Source organism: Balaenoptera borealis, assembly GCF_965194805.1.
Source record: "Balaenoptera borealis genome assembly, chromosome: 12".
Taxonomy (NCBI): Eukaryota; Metazoa; Chordata; class Mammalia; order Artiodactyla; family Balaenopteridae; genus Balaenoptera; species Balaenoptera borealis.
The window spans coordinates 77,943,109-77,962,299 of record NC_138869.1 but is presented as its reverse complement, the minus strand read 5'-3'; the positions used below and the strand labels follow the sequence as shown (position 1 = coordinate 77,962,299).

General features: G+C 53.9%; 1 protein-coding gene across 1 annotated transcript; it reads right to left on the bottom strand.

The window, feature by feature from the left end:
- Positions 1-1,212: 1,212 nt before the first annotated feature.
- Positions 1,213-18,690, bottom strand: CAPN11 (calpain 11; the record flags this gene model as incomplete). The annotated part of the gene is made up of 21 exons (XM_082347260.1): positions 1,213-1,659; positions 1,794-1,852; positions 2,324-2,440; positions 2,538-2,616; positions 3,043-3,111; positions 3,394-3,458; positions 3,583-3,640; positions 3,726-3,794; positions 3,892-3,931; positions 4,224-4,446; positions 6,806-6,979; positions 7,128-7,288; positions 7,447-7,521; positions 7,766-7,851; positions 7,944-8,027; positions 9,556-9,724; positions 9,927-10,060; positions 10,884-11,002; positions 12,646-12,715; positions 13,074-13,327; positions 18,660-18,690. 21 exons carry the CDS (start codon positions 18,688-18,690, stop codon positions 1,633-1,635), a joined length of 2,163 nt encoding a protein of 720 aa, XP_082203386.1. The 3' UTR covers positions 1,213-1,632.
- Positions 18,691-19,191: the final 501 nt, after the last annotated feature.

Here is a 19,191-nt window from a genome sequence, read left to right as displayed (position 1 = left end):
CCTTCGCTGCTCTGAGGAGAAAAGGTGGTGGTAGAAAACAAGGGTGGAGGAATCAGTCTTAAGACCCTCATTAACAGAGTGTGACCTCCTCTCTCAGACAAGACTGCAGAGGGGAGAGGATGGGAGAAGAGAGTGGCAGGGCTGGAAATGATTCCTCAGGAGGTGGTGGGGGAGGCAATGGAGTGACAGTGATGGGCAGTTGTCACAGAGGAGGCAGGGGGCAGGGCTGGTGCAGGGAATCAGTCACCAGATCCAGGAAGACTGGAAGCCCCCCACCCCCCAAGCATAAGAGGAATGGGCGTGTTTAGTGCAAATAGAAGGAAGTCTTTGAGTCCTTACTGCAGGAGGAAACGAAGCTAGCCACCCTGGGAAGCTGAAAGTACACAGACCCAGGAAGGATTCCAATTCTTTTGGGGTTTAGATTCATTCGACCCTAATCTAAGGGAATTTGGAGGCGGTCTGTATGCAAGAGGCTGAAAAGCTCACAGGCACAGTTCCCCAGAGGGGTAAGCCACGGAGCGATCTGGAAGGACAGGAGAAGTGCAGTTGGGGGGCACTGCTGGTGGTCTCAGTCTTCCCACTGCAGCAGGAGGCTGGGGGCTGGGGGCTGGAAGCAGGGGGCGTCTGAGGCAGAGAGTCCAAGGTCAAGGACTGGTGAACCAAGGATCCCTCCACCCTTCCGGTGAGGACAATAGCCTGGCAGTCAGCAGTTTTTTAACAGTAAGAATGATTTGAATCTGAACACCTTTAAGGCAGGAATGAACTCGCCTGCGGCCACTGTCCCCCACCCCTCCCAGTCACGCATCCAAGAGGGTCAGTTCCTTTCTATGACTGGCTGACTCCTGCCAGTGCAGGATTTTTGACTTTTGAGAGACCAGCAGTGTCACCTTTGGAGACCCCAGTTTGAGGAAGGAGATGGGAGGGGCGGTTCTGGGTCCTGCGGCTCAGCCCTCCCCTCGGATGCTGCTCTGGGTACCGCGCTGTGTACAGTTCACAGACAGGGACTCATGCCTTTAGCATCCCAGCCGCTGCCCATAAATGACAACAGCGCCCTCTAGCTTCTGTGACAACCACACATTTCCAAATGCTCCCTGGACAGGGGGTGGTATCACCCCAACTGAGAGCTCCTGGGTCCCCCCCTCTTTGGTACTGAGGAAATGACTTACACCCCTGCCAGTCTTTTCCTGGCATAGAAACACAGAGACACTGAAGCCTGTGGCATGTGTTGTTCATTATAATAATGCCCTTGAGTGAGGGGGGAGAAGGGAGGAGCCATGAAACAGGCCAGCGCGAGCAGCGTAGGAAACGTGGACAGCCTCCCCAGCCGGGGACACCGCAGAAGTGTCACTTAATCTTTAGTGAAATGTACTCAGAGAGGGAGGGAGACTGTGGGGTAAATCCAGCCACCAGAAGCCTGGCTGGGGTAAAAGAAAAACACTTTGCGCTGGGAGGGTGGGTCTGGAGGTCCTGCTGCTGGAATAAGCATCTCGGCCCTTCCATCAGCAGAGACCGCAGAGTTGAGCGCCACAAGGTGCACCCCGGCCCCCAGGCCAGAACCCGGCGGGGGGGGGGGGGGCGGGGCGGGGCGGGGGGCGGTGCTGATGGCGGTAGGAAGCCAGGCTCCCGCAGTGACTAACCCCACATGGTTATCTGCAGCCACTGTGGGGCAAGAAGAACATCAGAGGATGGGCGAGGTGGTGGTGGGGCATGATGTCTGGGGAAAGAGAAGGGCCAGTGGAGCCACGGCGGGGGGTGGGGGTGGGGGCCCGTGCCTGAGGATCCTTTTCATGTACCTGGTTCAGGTTCAAGCAAATCTGGCCAGTATTGTTAGGGTCCATGGTTAGAAAGTACGCTGTTTCGAGGAGGAGGCAAGGGAGAAGGGTTGGGAGCTGAGTCAGTGGTCTGCAAGACCCCTTCCCGACTAGGGAGGATGTCAGAAAGGGTGTAAGGAGCTGTTCCTTCCCTCTTCCCAGGCAAACCCCCAGCCCAGCAGGGAATTAATGGTAAGGACTCCTACAGCCTTGCTCTGAACCAGGGCCTGTTCTGAGTACTATCCAAATACTATCTCATTTAATCTCTGCCTCCATTCTATGCAGGCTGTACTGTTATCTATATTTATAGGTAAAGCAACAGAGGCACAGAGAGATAAAGTGACTTGCTCCAGGCAACAGAGCCAGCAAGTGGTGGAGCTGGGATTTGAACCCAGATCATCTGTGCCCGGTGGAGGGGAGTGGTTCTGGAGCAGTGCTCTTTGTGTGGGTATGTGGGAGAAGGCCGGCAGTCCCCTGGCCCAGGGTGGGGAGTGGGCAGGTGCCTGACTCACTGAACATGGCCTTCAGCCTCAGGAAACAGCTGATGAAGCTGTCAAAATCCATGATCATTTCGTCATTTGCATACCTTGCCACCAACACCTGTGTCACCTTGTTATTCAGTTTGATGCCTGGGAGAGAGAGGAGTGTGGAGGGGGAGAGTCCAGCCCTCTGGCTGCTGCTGCCTCCCCCCTCCCTGCCCCAAAGCCCTCTCCTGCCCCTGGCCACCTGCTTTCTCAATTGCCAAGCGCATCTCATAGGAGTTCAAGGTGCCTGAGTGGTCCTGGTCACACTCTCGGAAGATGTCCTGAAGGGACAAGACACATGTGGTAGGGCCATGTGCATGGCACGGTGGCTGAAGTGATGAAATGCTTCACGACTGCTACCCAAGACCCCAGGGGCCCCCTACGCTGGCCCACCCCCTGAGCTCCAGTATTCCTATCACCTGGTGACTGTGGGGTTAGTTCCTGGCACCCTGCCCAGGGCTCTCTGCCTGTATCCTTTACGATGGCTGATACCTGGACTGTGCTGGTTATTGAATATTTTGACTAGTTAATACGCCAACACATCAACGGCTCCATCCTGGGGTGTGTGTGTGTGTGTGTGTGTGTGTGTGTGTGTGTGTGTGTGTCTAGTCAGGGGCTCCTGTTCCAGCTCCGTCCTTACTAGTCCTCATCCCTCTGGAGGACCTCTCTTTCTTACCTCCATAAACTGCCCCCTCAGTGCCCTTTACCGTCCATTTCTTGATTTTTCTCCACAGGATCTGGAACTCCTGAAGCCCCAGCTTGCCAGAGCCATCTTTCTGGGAGGTAGTCAAGGATATAAGAGGAGAGGGTGGGGAGGGCATCCTGGGGGCTGGGAATCAGAGGGACTCACCGAGGTAGGGCACAAGACGGAAGGGGCCTGTCTGGTAACCATGGTAACAGCCGGAAGAACTGGCATCTTTTGTTACCCCAGCGCCTAATCCCCATCCGGAAGGAGGGCATGGCTGGTCAGAGAGGTGGCCACCTTGGGGCCAGGCTCAGGGGTAGGGGGCTGGGGCAGGAGAGCACTGGACAGGACTGCCCACTGGACAGGAAGATACATCCAAGAGGTTGACCATACAGCGGCACACGTCCAGGCTGAAACCCTTGGTTTTGAGGTTTTTGACTGTGAGGGAGGGAAGGGGCAGGAAGAAGGGGAGGGATGAGCAGGGTGTGGTCGGGGTTGGGGGGAGGGGTGGGGGTGATTAAGGTTGGTGGGAAGGGTTGTGAGTGGGGGATGGAAGACTCACCTTTGGAGACCACCTTGTTGAGGAGCTTCTGTAGCTCATACATGCCTACCTCCTTGTCCTAGGAAGGGGGACCATAAACCCCCACTCTGGCCCCTTCAGCCCCAAACCACCTCCTTTCAATCTCCCAGCCCTCTGCCTCTCACCTCTCCACCGGCCACTATGTGAAACAAACGTATGAAGTCCTGGTCTATGTCATTCTCAGAGATGTTCTCCTGGAGGGAAAGGAGTGGGAGAGGGACACAGTCCAGAAAGTTCTTCCACACCCCTACATGCTGCCCCCAAATCCCACCCCACACAGCCTCCCCTCACCTCTTGGAGAAGCTCAGCGAAGTTGGCTTCATCCAGTTCCCTGGGCAGAGGTGGATGAAGGCTCGGAGTGAGCAGGGGTCAGGGAGACAGGGATTCCAGTGGGATGGTCAGGGAGGTCATGTCATGTGTCTGCAGCAATACGGAACGGGCTCCGTGGGATCTGGCTTCTGATTCTGGCTCTGCTACTACCTGGGACTTCCCTGCCTCATGCCTAAGTTTCCCTGACTGTAAAATAGGGACGGGGGCGGGGGGAACCAGCTGACTGCACCCTGAGCTTGAATCTTACAGCTCTGGGGCAGGTGGCCTTGGAGCAGTGAGGTGGGGCCCCTCACCAGGACTCGCTGTGCTTCTCCGTGAAGACCCGGAGCAGGAAGTCCGCATCCTTGTGCGGCTCTAATGTGGAGGGAATGATGATGTATTCCCCCGGAAGCAGCCGGAGGTGGCTGCTCACCTCCCGCGAGTGGGTGAAGATCTCTGAGAAGCCCAGGTCCTGATACTTCACGAAGAAGTCCTTTTTCAAGTGGACGTCCTGGAGGTTCTGAAACTGTACGTGCCCTGGAGGTGGGTACAGGGCCCACAGGGGAGGGCACGGAGGGAGGGACCCCCACGGTGATGCCCGGCTGGGCAGGGCTAGGGAGGGCCTGGACCCTGTCCATCTGGCAGGTAACCCCAGTGTGGTCGTTTCCTTCCCTGACTCTCACTCAGGGCCCAAGGGGGCCGGAACCCTGACCCGGTGGGCCCCAGAACCCTTCGCCAAATTCCACCCCTTGCCCATCCACATGCCAGGAGCAGGGTCGATGTCTGCCCAGGATCAAGCCCCACGTCTTCTGTACCTCCTTTGGGACCTGGGAAGGGAAGAGAGAGGAGGGTCAGATCCCCAGGATGGTGAAGGGGCTCAGGCCTGTGGAAGCCAGGTGTGTGTGTGTTGGGGGGTGCTAAGGGCACTGGGACGCTGGTGGTGGGGAGGGGCGTGGGCTCTAAGAGCTAAAAGTCCCAGCATTAATAACACTTCCGCTTTGAATCTAGAAAAATGGTACAGATGAACCAGTTTGCAAGGCAGAAATAGAGACACAGACGTAGAGAACAAATGTATGGACACCAAGGGGGGAAAGGGGGTGGGATGAATTGGGAGATTGGGATTGACATATATACACTAATATGTATAAAACAGATAACTAATGAGAACGTACTGTATAGCACAGGGAACTCCACTTTGCTGTACAGTAGAAACTAACACAACATTGTAAAACAACTATACCCCAATAAAAAAAAAATAACCCTTCTGCTTTGGATGGCAAAGTACGGTTTACACAAAGTTTTGCCAAGGGGAGATTTTTACCACTGCAGGTTAAGGATGGGAAACAGAATCCCCCAGAGGTGAGATAACTTGCCCAATCTCACACTGCTGAACAGTTGAAGAGCTGGGATAAAAAACTAAGAGAGCATTTTCCATGGAGCGCTCATGTCTTGCAGGAAGTTAATAGGGGATTATTGAAACCGAGGAATGAGCACATAGAAGTTTGTAAAAAAGGTGAGATAAACCAAGATAAATAGGTTGCTCTCCTCCAGGGATGACCAGAACCTTTAATATACTGATGGTCCCATGGAGCTCTGGGTTGGGGTAGAGAATACAGCCTTTCCTGACAGGGCTGTGTCTAACCTTGGAAATGGCTTCAGGTGTGTCTGTTAACCTGGGGGACTGACAGCCTAGGAGGAGGGCAAGGCTCGTGTCTGCTTTTGTTCACGATTGAACCTCTGGAGACTGACTGGGGCCTGGCTTGCAGTAGGTGCTCCATGAATATCACTGACTATGTGAATGAATGGACAAACGGGCATTTCTAGGATTTTGCAAAGCACCGTTTGGGAAATGCTTGTCAGGGGTTTCTCTCAGCCGGAGTCCATGCTCTTGGTGGGGCAGCTGTGGGGAGGCTTGGGGGCCGTGGAGAAATCTCCGAGTGTGTGGGAACTGGTGTGAGTTTGGACAAGTGACCTCACCTCTCTGGCTCCCAATCGCCTTCCTCTTCATTAAAGGCGTTACTATTCAAAATGCCTTTGGAACAATGCCTGGCACAAAGGAAGTGCTCCCTAAGTGTTTTAGATTTTAAAAATCTGAAAAGAAAACTGCCAGCCCTGCCTCAAAAGCGCAAAGCACCACTCCAGAAAGAGACAGGGCCGAGATGGGCGGTGAGGATTAAATTGGGAGATTGGGATTGACATATACACACTACTATATATAAAATAGATAACTAGGACTTCCCTGGTGGCACAGTGGTTAAGAATCTGCCTGCCAATGCAGGGGACACGGGTTCGAGCCCTGGTCCGGGAAGATCCCACACGCCGTGGAGCAACTAAGCCTGTGTGCCACAACTATTGAGCCCGCGCTCTAGATCCCGCAAGCCACAACTACTGAGCCCGCGTGCCACAACTACTGAAGCCCGCGCGCCTAGAGCCCGTGCTCCACAACAAGAGAAGCCACCGCAATGAGAAGCCTGTGCACCGCAACGAGGAGTAGCCCCTGCTCACTGCAACTAGAGAAAGCCAGTGTGCAGCAACAAAGACCCAATGCAGCCAAAAATAAATAAATAAATAAACAAATCTAAAAAAAAATTAAAAAAATAGATAACTAATAAGGACCTACTGTATAGCACAGGGAAAACTACTCAATACTCTGTAATGACCTATACGGGAAAAGAATCTTAAAAAAAAAAAGCGGATATATGTATAAGTACAACTGATAAACCTTGTAAATCAACTATATTCCAATTAAAAAAAAAAGGAAAAAAGAAAGAGCCAGGGGTGTGGAGGCGGTTGGAGGGTGTCCTGGTCCCGGGGCAGGTGGTGGGGTGGGGTGGGCAGTGGTCCCAGCGGTGAGGCCATGGGGAGAGCAAGAGTGGCTGGGGGACCAGCTGGGCACGCACAGAGTAGATGACAAAGCCGATGGTCTGCAGCTGGGCTCCCTGGGGCCGTGCCCGCCTCCAGTTCTTCTGCATCAGGGCCACCAGGCAGGTGCAGACGGCTTCGTCGTCCTCTGGGGCATCATCTTCCTCGGGGAGAGAGATCTTAAACTGTGGGTTGGTCCAGAATGTGTCTGTGGAGGAAGCAGGTCAGGTTGGCCCTGCCCTTCCCAGGGTGGACGGGCTTCCCAGCCAAGTGCCCCCCTCCTCAACGGGGCCCAGGTGTGCAGTGAGTCAGTGGCCCATCCCTTGCTCCCTGCTCCCCTGGGTCCCCTCGCCCACCAGTGTAGCTCCGGCAGCCCCCTGCAGTGCTGCCCCTCCTCCAGCTGCCCTCGTAGAAGGTGGTGTGCCAACACCTCTTGTAGTCCCCACAAAGCGTGTCGGGTATCAGGTTGCAGATTTCCAGGAGGGTGAAGTTGTCCAGGAAATCTTGGTAGGACATCCTGTGGTGGAGGGGTGGCCAGAGCCCATCAGCAGCACACCCACACCTGTAGGCGCCCCGCCAGAGCCTCCCCATCCAAGGCACAGGTGGGACAGTGGCAGGAGAGGTGAAGGGACTGGGTGTGGGGACAGAAGGTGGTCCTTCTCAAGCGGCGCTGACCAGAACTCCCCGTCCTCCTTCCTGTGCAGCAGCTGCCTCTGGACGTCTGGGGCCACCTCTTCCCACTCCTTGGCACTGGAGCAGAGACAGGCAGTAGAGGGGCAGGGGGTCGGGAGGCACCTTGGTCCTCCCCCAGGGATGCCCTTATCCCTGAACGTCTGCCTACTGGGGGTCCTGGTTAGATGGAGAATCTAGAGGGGAAGGGCTCACACTGGGCGCAGGTGACCGGAGGCCAGTCGGTCCCTCTGTGGCATGGCCTTGCTCGTGGGCCTGCTCTGTGCTCTGCCCCTCCCCCCAGAGTGCTGGTCGGGGCACCTACTTGTCACTCCAGGCTCCATTCCACTCAATCCGGCCCCAGGGATTCCGGACCCGAATCAGTGTTTCCATCCTGCCGCGGTACAGGACCTGGGTGGGTTGTGGGCAAAGGTTAGGAGTGTAGGGTCACAGAAGTTCTCCTTCTCCTGTCCCTCTGGGTGGGGTGTAGTGTTCAGACTCACATCCTGAAGGCCGGTCACTGAGTAAGCATGTCCTCTCACCAGCATCCTCTGCGTCAACGACTCCAAGTCACTTTGGCTGTTGATCTACACAGAACAGAGAGGAAGGAAAGGAACTCAAGGTCTGGTCAGAGGGATGGGGGCACCTGAAGAGAGGTGACAACTCTCTGGGTTCATTTTTTTTTAATTAAACTTTGTATTTTCAAATGATTGTAGACTCACATGCAGGTTTCTTTGTTTTTTTGGGTTTTTTTTGTTTTTTCAGTTGTGGCATGGGGGATCTTTTAGTTGCAGCAGGCAGGTTCCCTGACCAGGGGTTGAGCCCGGGCCCCTGCCTTGGGAGCCCGGAGTCTCACCCACTGGACCACCAGGGAACTCCCTCACGTGCAGTTTTAAGAAATAATACAGAGAGATCCGTGCACCCCATATCCAGTATCCCCCAGTGGTAACATCTTGCAAAACTATAGCACAATATCATGTTTTTTCTTTTTTTGGCCGTGCCACGCAGCATGCAGGATCTTAGATTCCCAACGAGGGATCGAACCCTTGCCCCCTGCAGTGGAAGCGCAGAGTCCTAACCACTGGACTGCCAGGGAATGCCCTATAGCACAATATCAAAACCAGGATGAAGATGTTGACACAATTAGTCAGTCTTATACAGATGTCTCCACGTTTACTAGTACTCATTTGTGTATGTTTTACGCATTGTTATCATATGTGTAGTTTTCTGTATCCACCACCATCGTCACAATATAGAACATTTCCATCACCAGTACCATCCCTCGTGTTGCCCTTTTACAACCAACATCCACCTCTTATGGCCCTCTTCCCTAACCTCTGACAACTCCTAATCTGTTCTCCATTTTAAAAAATTTTGTCATTTCAAGACTGTCATATAAACGGAATCATACAGTATGGAATCTTTTGGGATTGGCTTTTTCCATTCAGCATAATTTCCTTGAGATTCATCCAAGTTGTTTTGTGTGTCAATAGTTCATCTCTTCTTATTGCTGAGTAGTATCCCCTGGTATGTATGCACCTGTTAAACTAGTCACCCTTTGAAAGACATCTAAGTTGTTTCCAAGTTCTGTTTATTATGAATAGAGCTGCTTTGAACACTTGGGTACAGGCTTTTGTGTGGACATAAGTCTTCATTTCTCTGGGATAAATGCCCAAGAATACAATTGCTGGGTCTTACAGTAGCACTCTGGGTTCATTTATTTATTTGAACAAATATGTGTTGGGTATCTATTGCATGCCAAGTACCATCTTAAGTCCCAGGACCCAGCAGTGAATGAGACAAATAAAGTCACTGTCTTCATGGAATATGAAAACTGTCTGGAGAAGATTGGTTGTGAATATACACGTCGATAAGTAAGACAGTTTCTGATCATGATAAATGTTGGGGAGAAAATCAAAACAAAGTAGAGAGGAAATGGGGGGCAGGAGTGGCTAATTTAGATTGGGAAGCAGGGAAGGCTAGCCTGAGGAAGGGCCATTTGAACTAAAAAATGAATGAGAAGGAGCTAGTTATGCAGGTATTTGGAGAGAGAACTTTCTAGGTGAAAGCAGCAGCAGGTGCAAAGGCCCTGAAGCAGGACCAAGCATGGCTTACTTCGATGGAGCACCCCATGAGGGAGGATCGCTCTATGGCTTTTCTAAGCATCCTCAGCAGGTTCGGAGGGGGCTTCTGGAGTTGGAGGCTCTGGGTCACGCCCCCCGTGAAGTCCTCAAAGCCCTCCACCGTGTTGCCCCCAGACAGGGCTTCATAGGATCCGTTCAGCCTGTGGGCACAGAGAGGGCACCGTCTGGGCTCTGGGATGCAGTTGTGAGCTTGGACCTCAGAGGGTGCGGTGAGGGAAGGGAGGGATGCCCTGCCGTCCCCCTGCCTCTTCCCCTGATTCCAGTTGCTCCCCTACCCCCCGTCACTGCCAACTGTCAGGGCAAGCTTGGAGGCCAGGCGAATCGCCAGGCTGGGGCACTCACTTGGCGTACGCCTTCTCCAGCAGGGCACTCCAGAACTCGGTGCACTCGGCTGAGTGCACGAACACCAGCTTGCCATTCTTTGTGGGCAGCCGGTCATCCACCACCACGTCCACCCACTGCCCAAACTGCCAAATCTGCGGGCGGCAAGGTGGGTCTCAGCGGGGCGTGGGGCATCTGTATGCCCCAGGCCCGCTTCCGAGCTCATACACACATACATGCGCGCATGCGCGCGCGAGGGCACATTTTCCCCTCCCTTTCTTGCATGAAGACTCTGTTACACGAGCGCCTCCTGGTGTCAGGTTCAGTGACACACCAGTAACAGAGGGGTCCCCCCACCCCTCCGCCGCCAAAGAAAGGCAGTGAAAGGCCTGAACCTCCCCCCAGCCTCACCTCCAGATTCTGCCACGGCCTCCAGAGGGACCCACCCACCTTTTGACCTTGGCTGGACTTTAGGACTTCTGAGGTCTTAAAAACTCTTGTGACTTTCAGAAATATTTTTATGACATGAGGAATTTGTCCACATGTTGAATAATTTGAAGAGCAGATTACAAAAATTACATGACAGAAACTCCCAATGTCATATGCACACATGCACATACACACACGTATACGTGCATATACATATGTTAGTGTATCTACCGAGAGAAAGAGAGACAGAGAGAGAAGCAGGAGGAAGAGGAGGAGGAGAATGAATCACAAACTGATAACAACTATTTCCTTTGGGGGCTTTAAAAAATTAGCTTACACAATTTCTTTAGTGAGCGGATATTTCTCTGATAATTAGACAAAAATCCACCCTAATAAATGTCGTTTTTTTCAAAAAGGAAAGAAAAAAGGTAAACTTCAAAGCATGTACTAATTCTTTCTCTTTCTCTCTGTCTCTCTCACACACACACACACACACACACACACACCCCTCATGCACAAATCAACTCTGGCTTTCAAATCGCCCTTCACCTGAAAATGGAAGATGCCAGCATAGTTTTTCTTGAAGCTCTGCCCCCTGGGCACCACGCGGTACAGCAGTTTGGGGTACGCAGTAAGGGAGCCGATGGCAGCCAGCAGCCAGCAGTCCCCTGGGAAGACAGAAGGGCTCCCAGCTTGAGCACTCCCATGTGTGTGGGTCCCAGAGTTCAAGCCCCAGAGGAGCAGGAGCTGCCCTGTGGCCCCCTCCCCGACAGAGATGCTCTCCCACTGAGGAGTCTTCAGGGAGGAAGCAAGCAGGGAGAAGCTGCAGAAGGGCCAGCTCTGGGGGTGAGTTCTCCACCTTTTTTATTAGGTGAGAGACTCACAAATCAGAGCCGGATGTTTTTGTTCTGGGATTTGGGGAGAAGGTGTTTTTGGCCTTACTCCTCCCTCTGGGACCTGCCATCTTTGGGGGACAGCCAGTCATCTCCTGTCCCTTGAACAAGGCCAGTCCCCTTCCCCATGGCCCCCCGCCTCTACCCCATGATTACAGTGGTGTGGTGATCAAGACGTCTCTCCTTATTGTCAGCCCCATAATACTAGAGACCCAAGGGGCTCAGTCTGTACCCTCGCTGGGACACAGGGGCAGGATTCTTGGGCTGAGGTTATCTGTAGCCATCTCTCCTGGGGAATCTCAGACCACGGGTGGGGCTTGGGGCAGGGTGGTGCCCTGAGGGGGGACGTGGGCCAGGCTGAGGCTGAGGGCACTGGCAAGGCTTCTGTGATTACCAAGGCCTTCTGGCTGCCTGAGGAACACTTGGAGGGGGGCAGAAGGGGGGAGAGGAATGTTAAGGATACTCTAGTCACCATCGTGGAAAGGGCACCTAGGGAGAAGCAATTTTTCCTCCGGTAACCCTGGGCCCTCCAGCCCAGTGAGCCCCAGCGGCAGCTGTGGGACCTGCTGTCTCCTTGGCCTCTGCCCTACCCACACCCTGCCCTCTTCTCTGCCACAAATGGGACAGAATTCAGCCCTAGAGGAAGCCCACCCTGGCCTTCTTCCTTAGGATGCAATGAGGGGTTTGGAGGAAACCGGGGGATAGGACCAGGCTTAGGGAGGAAGCTCTCTCTGGGGGCTGTCCGTGGGAGCCTGCGGGAGAGTGGCCGCTCCTTTACCTGATACCCCAGACTGAGGAAGTCGTGTCACTTGCAGTGGTTAGCGGAAGCCTAATTGCCCTCTCCTTGAGCTTAGGCCAGATTGTGAGCTTGCTTTTAACAGCAGAACATGGGGGAGGTTACCGCCTGCTTCTCCTGAGACCAGGTGGTGAAGGCATTTGGGCTTCCTCCTTGTTCTCTCTCTTGGGCCGCTCACTCAGGGGGAGGCCAGCTACCATGTGTGGACACTTAAGCGTCCTGCGGAGAAGCTTATGCGGCCAGGACCTGGGGCCTCCTGCCACGTGAGTGCACCATCTTGGAAGGGGATCCTCTAGGTCCTGTGGAACCTCATGAGAAACCCTGAGCCAGACCAACCCGGCTATGCTACTTCCTAATTCCTGCCCCGGAGAAACTGTGAGATGATAGATGTTTGTTGTTGCTTTCAGTCACTGACTCTTGGAGCAACTGATAACTAATATAGCACCCTGCTTACTCCCAGACCCAGATGGCAGCAGGTAGGGGTGGAATCCGGATTAGGGGAGGAGCAGGGACACAGAAGAGCTGTCTGAACCCAGGGCTCCCAGTCCCCCAGCCTCAGGAGACACCCCGGCACTCTTCCCCAATTCACCCCCTGCCCCCAGCTTTCCTGCCCCCCACTCACCGAGCACTCCCTGGCAGATGTCCGTCGGGCTAACCCCATTCACAATGAATTGAGGATTGCTTGTGATTTGCTGCAAAGAAGGAATAAAGGTTTCAGAGAGCCCAGGACACCCCCCTCCCAAGCTCCCTCCCACTTCCCTGGAGAATGTTGCTGTCTCTTGGAGTTCTAGGGGAAACATGGATGGGGGGCGGCAGGGGGAACTTGGCCTAATTGTAGGCTGTGATGGCAAAGGTCAGTGAGTGACCTTCCCAGGGGTTTTCTGAGAGGTTTTACTTAAGCATGTCCCGAACCGGACCCTGCCTTGATGGAAATGGAGTCTAGTACAGAGCCAAGATAGGGCGGTGGGGGATTGGAGATTATCCAAGTGACTGGGACGTCACGACTACCCCCACCCGCCATGAGTCCATGCCTCCCTTCCCAGTGCCCACACTGGGCCGCTGCCAGCTGATGTTCTGCACGTGTTTGGAGTTGGGACCCAGTTCCTTGAAGCCCAGTGAACTGGGTTCAGCGGGGAAAAAGGGGTCCTTGAACAGCTCCCCCTTCCGCAGGCAGAGTGCTCGCAGCTCCTCAAAGCTCTGGTTGTTGTAGTTCTGGGCGTTGTGGTGCTGGCCCATGCCCTTGGCCTTGAGTCGGTTCTGGCTTATGTGAGCCGCCATCCCCTTGTTGGTGAAAACGGGCTCCGCTTAATAATAAAAAGACAAATAACCCAATCAAAAAATGGACAAAGGATCTGAATAGGTGTTTTTCTGAAGAAGATACACAAATGACCAATAATCACATGAAAAACTGCTCAACATCCTTCGTCAACAGACAAATGCGAATCAAGGTCACAATGAGATACTACTCCACATCCACTAGGATGGCTCTAATCCAAAAGACTGTTAATAACAAGTGTTGGTGAGGGTGTGGAGAAATTGGAGCCCTCGGACACTGCTGGTGGGGATGTAAAAGGGTGCAGCCACTTTGGAAGACAGTCTGGCAGTCTGTCAGTTAAACACAGAATTACCATATGATTCAGCAATTTCACCTCTAGGTATATATACTCAAGAGAAATGAAAATATATGTCCATACAAAAACTTCTGCACAAATGTTTATAGCAGCAGCAACACTCACAATAGCCAAAAAGTGGGGAAAAACCCAAATGTCCATCAGCTGATGAATGGACAAACAAAATGAAGAATACACGTACAGTGGAATATTACTCAACAATAAAAAGAAATGAAGTACTGAGACATGTTACGACATGGACGAACCTTGAAAACATTATGCTAAGTGAAGACAGCAGTCACAAAGGATCACGTATTGTATGGTTTCAATTATGTAAAATGCCCCAAACAGGCCAATCTATATAGAGACAGGAAGTATAATCATGGTTGCCTAGTGCTTAGAGGGTTGGGGGATTGGAAGTTAATGGCTAAAGGGTATGGGGTTTCTTTTGCGGGAGAATGAAAAGCTTCTAAAATTGATTGTGGTGATGGTTGCACAACTCCGTGAATGTACTGAAAACCACTGATTGTACACTTTAAATGAGTGAATTGTATGGTATGTGAGTCATAGCTCAATAAAGCTGTTTAAAAAAAATGACCTCCAGATCATGCAAACAGACACTGCCTTTTGGGGAGAGTGGAAATAATGGAGTGCAGCGGGCAGGAGGGCAGAGGGGAAGGGGCTGCTCGTGGGGGAGTGTCCAGTTAGGGAATGGCCCAGTGGGTGGGGTGGCTGGGTCTCTGAGAGGCAAAGTCAGGCCGGCTGACAGGTCCTGAGCCAGCTGGTGGCTGGGGACCCAGGATTCCTCCTCCCCCAGAGGGACTGCAACCTCTTACACCCTTCCTGAGTATGCCCGCCCACACCCGTCCGCCCTCCGTGGGACTGACTCCCCCCTGCCACCAGCAGGGGACCCAAGAGGAGAGCGTGGAGGAGGGGCGAGAGGAGCCGAGGTCCACTCTGAATCTCCAGTCCTACCCCACCCAGGCACCCGGGGCCTGCGCCCCACCCCCCATCTCCCCACATTCTCAGCTGCCTCTGGAATAAGGAAGCGCTTGGGGGAAGGGAGGAAGGATGTGGTCTAAGTTAAACAGAGCCCAGTTGGGGCCGGGGTGTGGGAGGAATCCAGAGTGAGGAAAAGAAGGGGGCAGCTGCAGAGGGGGGAAGGGGGGTCCTGGGCTGTCCAGAGGTGAGACCGGATTGGGCCCAGAGAGGGCTGCCTTCCTCAGAGCGGGGAGCAGGGGGTCTCAGCTACGCTTCCTCCCTCCAGCTGACAGGCAAGAAGAGTTAGAACAGCAGAGCTGACGGTCCTGAGCGCCTGCCCTGTGCAGGGCCCCGAGAGAGGGCCACGCGGTGCCCAGGGTACCGGAACAGGAAGCCAGAGCTCGGAGGTCGGTAGTGGGTCGAAGGTCACAGAGTGAGGGCTGGGGTGGACTAAGCCTGACCGCAGACCCCAGACTGGGCTTGTGACCTTCACCCTACGCTGCCCTGGAAGGAGGTGGCTCTCCCCCGTGGGAAGGCCTGGGGACCCAGAGCCATCTCCCCATCCTAGTCAACTAAGGAGGTCACGGGCCATTTGTGGCTGAACTTATCTGATACCCCCTTACTCTTCCCATTACCCAAGCAAGCAAACCCATTCTCCCGTCCCTCACCAGCGTCTCCTGGGACTTCCCTGGGTCCAGGAATGACTCCCGTTCCCTCCACTTATTAGCCTGACAAACCCACACAGGTTGCCACCCACCAGCCCAGTGCCTTGGAGCACAGGCTGCCTTTGTTCTTCAGCTGCATCGACTGTTCCTGCCTCGGTGCCTCTGCTTGGAATCATTCCTCGTCCCACACACACATCTGTCCACTGGGGAAGTCCTGGCTCAATGCCACCTGCTTGGCGAAGCCTCCCCTGACGCCTGTACAGAGTCGGGGCTGCCCTGGTGTCCAGCACTCTCCTTTATTATGACACCCATCCCTGCCTGGTCTGTCTGCCCCCCCCCCACCACCAGGTGATGAGCTCTCAAGGGTAGAGGTGGGCTCCCCTGTCCACTGCTGGGTTGCCTCAGTCTTACACTGCACCTGACCCAGCAGGGGCTCAGAAATGTTTTCAGGGGATGAATGAGTGACTGTCTGCAGACAGTAGTAATTTTTCATCTATGTTTGCAAATCTACGTTTTCTCTCTCCTGCCGCGCTCCCCAACTCCCTGTTCCACTCTAGCTCCACATGTATTCTGTTTATTGGTTGCCTCCCTCATAGAATGAATGCTCACGCAGGCAGGGATTTTGGTCTGTTTTGTTTGCTGCTGTATTCCTGCTGCTGTATTGTGTACATAGTAGGTGATCAATAAATATTTTGAAGGATGTTCTTGGCAGCTTCTGTAGGGAGAAGGTCGGTGTATCTCAGTTTCTCCCACAGGAAGAGGGCCCAATAAGAATCTGTGAAGGGAATGGGTGGGCATGTGGTTCATCCCTGGGACCCCCCATCCATTAGGGAGAGCCCCCTAGCAGGTGCCCAGTAAATGGTGGGACCTGCAGACTCCAGTCCCGCACTGTCCACAGGCCATGCCTGGGCTGGGGACCAGAAAGGGCTCAGCTCAGCCCAGGAAAGCCAGAGTGTTGGTGCAGGGAATGACAAAGGTCTTGGCTACAGCAGAGAGGTCTCTCTGGGGTCCCTTGGGGTCCCTGAGGCCTAGAGGCTTCTGGCTCCCACTAAGAAAATTTCATTGGCTGTAAGGATTAGCGTGAGTTTGCTGAAGAAAGACTTGGAACCCTGTCCTTTGCTTCTTCCATAAAGCCTGTGGCTTGTGATGAGAAGATAGTAGGAATCCTCCCTCAGTTATGCAAATAACTAGCACTTACACAGCATTTATAAAAGTAATAATAGTTAACAGAGTTTGAGGACTTAGCGCATGCCTGCATGGCTCTAAACACTTTATGTGCATTAACTCATTGAATCCTCACAACAGCCCTGTTAGTTAAGTTTATTATTATCGTCTCCCTGCTTCAGAGGGAGAAACTGAGGCACACAGGCTGAACTTCCTCAAGGCTGCACACCTGGCTGGCAGCAGAGTCAGTGTCACACCTAGGCAGGCTGGTCCATGCTCTCACCCACTACCCTTACTGCCTTTCAGGGTGGGAGCCTCGGTGGAGGGGCAGAGGCTGTGCTGGAGAGAAGGACAAATGGTCACCAGGTCTGGGGCCATCCCTTCTTCCATCTTACTACAGCCTCTAGGTGGCCTTTCTTAAGCTCCTTCCCTGGGCTGGGAGGAGAGGTTGAGGATGATGTTGGAAAAGGGGTTGGGAGGTAGCTTATTTCTCTTTAGCAGAGCTAGTGCCCTGGGCTGCACCAAGCCAGAGTGGGTAGCTGTGTGACCTTGGGCAAGTTGCTTTACATCTCTGAGCCTCGGTTTCCTCATTTGCATGAAGAGGTTGCTATACCCTATCTTGAAGTATGTATCAGGATTAAATAATGCAACATACATGAAAAAGACAGGTATTCCATAGGTGCTCAGACAATGTTAGTTGTCTTCTCCCCACTGATCTGGCTGGTCAACTAGTTAGTATTTATTGAGCTCCTAGCAGGATCACATAGCCTCCTGCATACCCTTCTGTCACAGGACTTAATGATCATAAGGACAGGGTCCTGAGAGGAAGGACAAAGAACATCCCTAAGAGAGAAGAGAATCCAGAACTTGTTTTGTTTCACTGCTGGGTCCTCACCCCATGTTGCCAGCCGACCTGGGTGGGTGAACCCAGGGTCCGCCCAGAGAAGGTAAGTCAGCGGTTCTCACCGAGGGGTGGGGGGTGATCACATCCCCAGGGAACACTTGGCGATGTCTAGAGACATTTTTCATTGTCCTAACAGGGGACTGGGGTGTGGGAGCTACTGGCATCCAGTGGGTAGAGGCCGGGGTGCTGCTAAACATCCCACAGTGCACAGGACAGACCTTACAACAAAGAATTATCCTGCCTCCCAATGTCAAGAGTGTGGAGGGTGAGAAACCTGGGCTAAGTGAATGGCCCAAGACCCCGCACGGTGAGGGAACCTTCCGTGCCCTTCCACCATGGGGCTGCCCTCTGCCCGGCTGCCCCCAGGAGTGAACATGCCGAGCTCTCCAGGGGGTCTGGAAGGACCACAGAAGGTGCTAGTGTCTAAGAAAATTGGAGAACATCCGAGGGCAGACCAAGGCGATGAGGGTTAAATGTCACCTCCCTCATCTCCCAGGAGCCCTCCGTCCCCGGACCATCAGCCAGCCGAGGAGTCACTGTCCTGACTCCAAACCTGCCTAAGGTCCTGCATACTCTGTCGGCCGGGCCTGCACTCCTGACTCAGTGGCTGGCAGGGAGGACTCACACACACACACACACACACACACACACACACACACACACACACTTCACCACAGTTATCTCCCAGAATGTCTCAGGGCCAGGGCCATGGGCAAGCTGAGACAGACAGACAGACAAGGCTGGCTGTGGGAAGGACAGGCAGATTGCCAGAGCAATATGTGAAAACAAGGCGTGAATGTATAGGACGATTTTTGGACAAGACAGGGCATGTCTTGTCTTCCCCCATCAGACTGGGGACCTGTAGATTTAGGGACAGCTTAATTTCCAGAGCAGAGAGCAAACAAAGATGTTGTCTAGACTGGGCTTGGGGTCTCCCCTTCGGCCTGCACTTCCCAAGAAGCCTGGAGGCTGGGTCTGGGGTGCCCCTTATTTCTCTAACAGCCACGGCCATGGCCACGGGGGCTTCCCTCACACAAGCCTGTTTCCCAGGTGGCTGTGACAGCGCGGTGGCCGGTCCCTCTCCTCTCCCCGACTCCAAACTCTCAGTGGTGACAACGAGGTTGGGCTCCTGCAGGTCTGACCATCCGTGGCCCGTTCTTTCCCAAACCAGCTGAGGAAGAGGCCTAGCTCCTGTGCCTCAGGAGCACCCAGTCTGATGGAGGAGTCACCCTCAAGGGGACACAGCCCCTTCCCTGGGGGGAGGCCCTAGTCTGCCAGGGACAGGAGTGGGACAAACCCCATCAACGCCTACCTGGGGAGTGCGGCCTGCTGGTGGCTCGCATGGTGCTTGACAGTTGAAGGTTCTGGGGGGAGGGGCTGGAGGACTCCCACCCCCACCCAGAACTCTCCAACTGCAGTGGGATTCCTAGGTCAGTGGCACTTTTTTTTTTTTTTTTTTTTTTTTTTTGGCTGCGTTGGGTCTTCGTTTCTGTGCGTGGGCTTTCTCTAGTTGTGGCGAGCGGGGGCTACTCTTCGCTGCGGTGCGCGGGCTTCTCGCTGCAGTGGCTTCTCTTGTTGCGGAGCACGGGCTCTAGGCGCACGGGCTTCAGTAGTTGTGGCACGTGGGCTCTAGGGCGCAGGCTCAGTAGTTGTGGCGCACGGGCTTAGTTGCTCCGCGGTGTGTGGGATCTTCCTGGACCAGGGCTCGAACCCGTGTCCCCTGCATTGGCAGGCAGATTCTTAACCACTGCGCCACCAGGGAAGTCCAGTGGCACGTTTTTAACAGCTGCCTCCTTCCCACTTGTCCCCCTACAAGCTGGTGCTGTCGCTAACCTGGCCCCTTC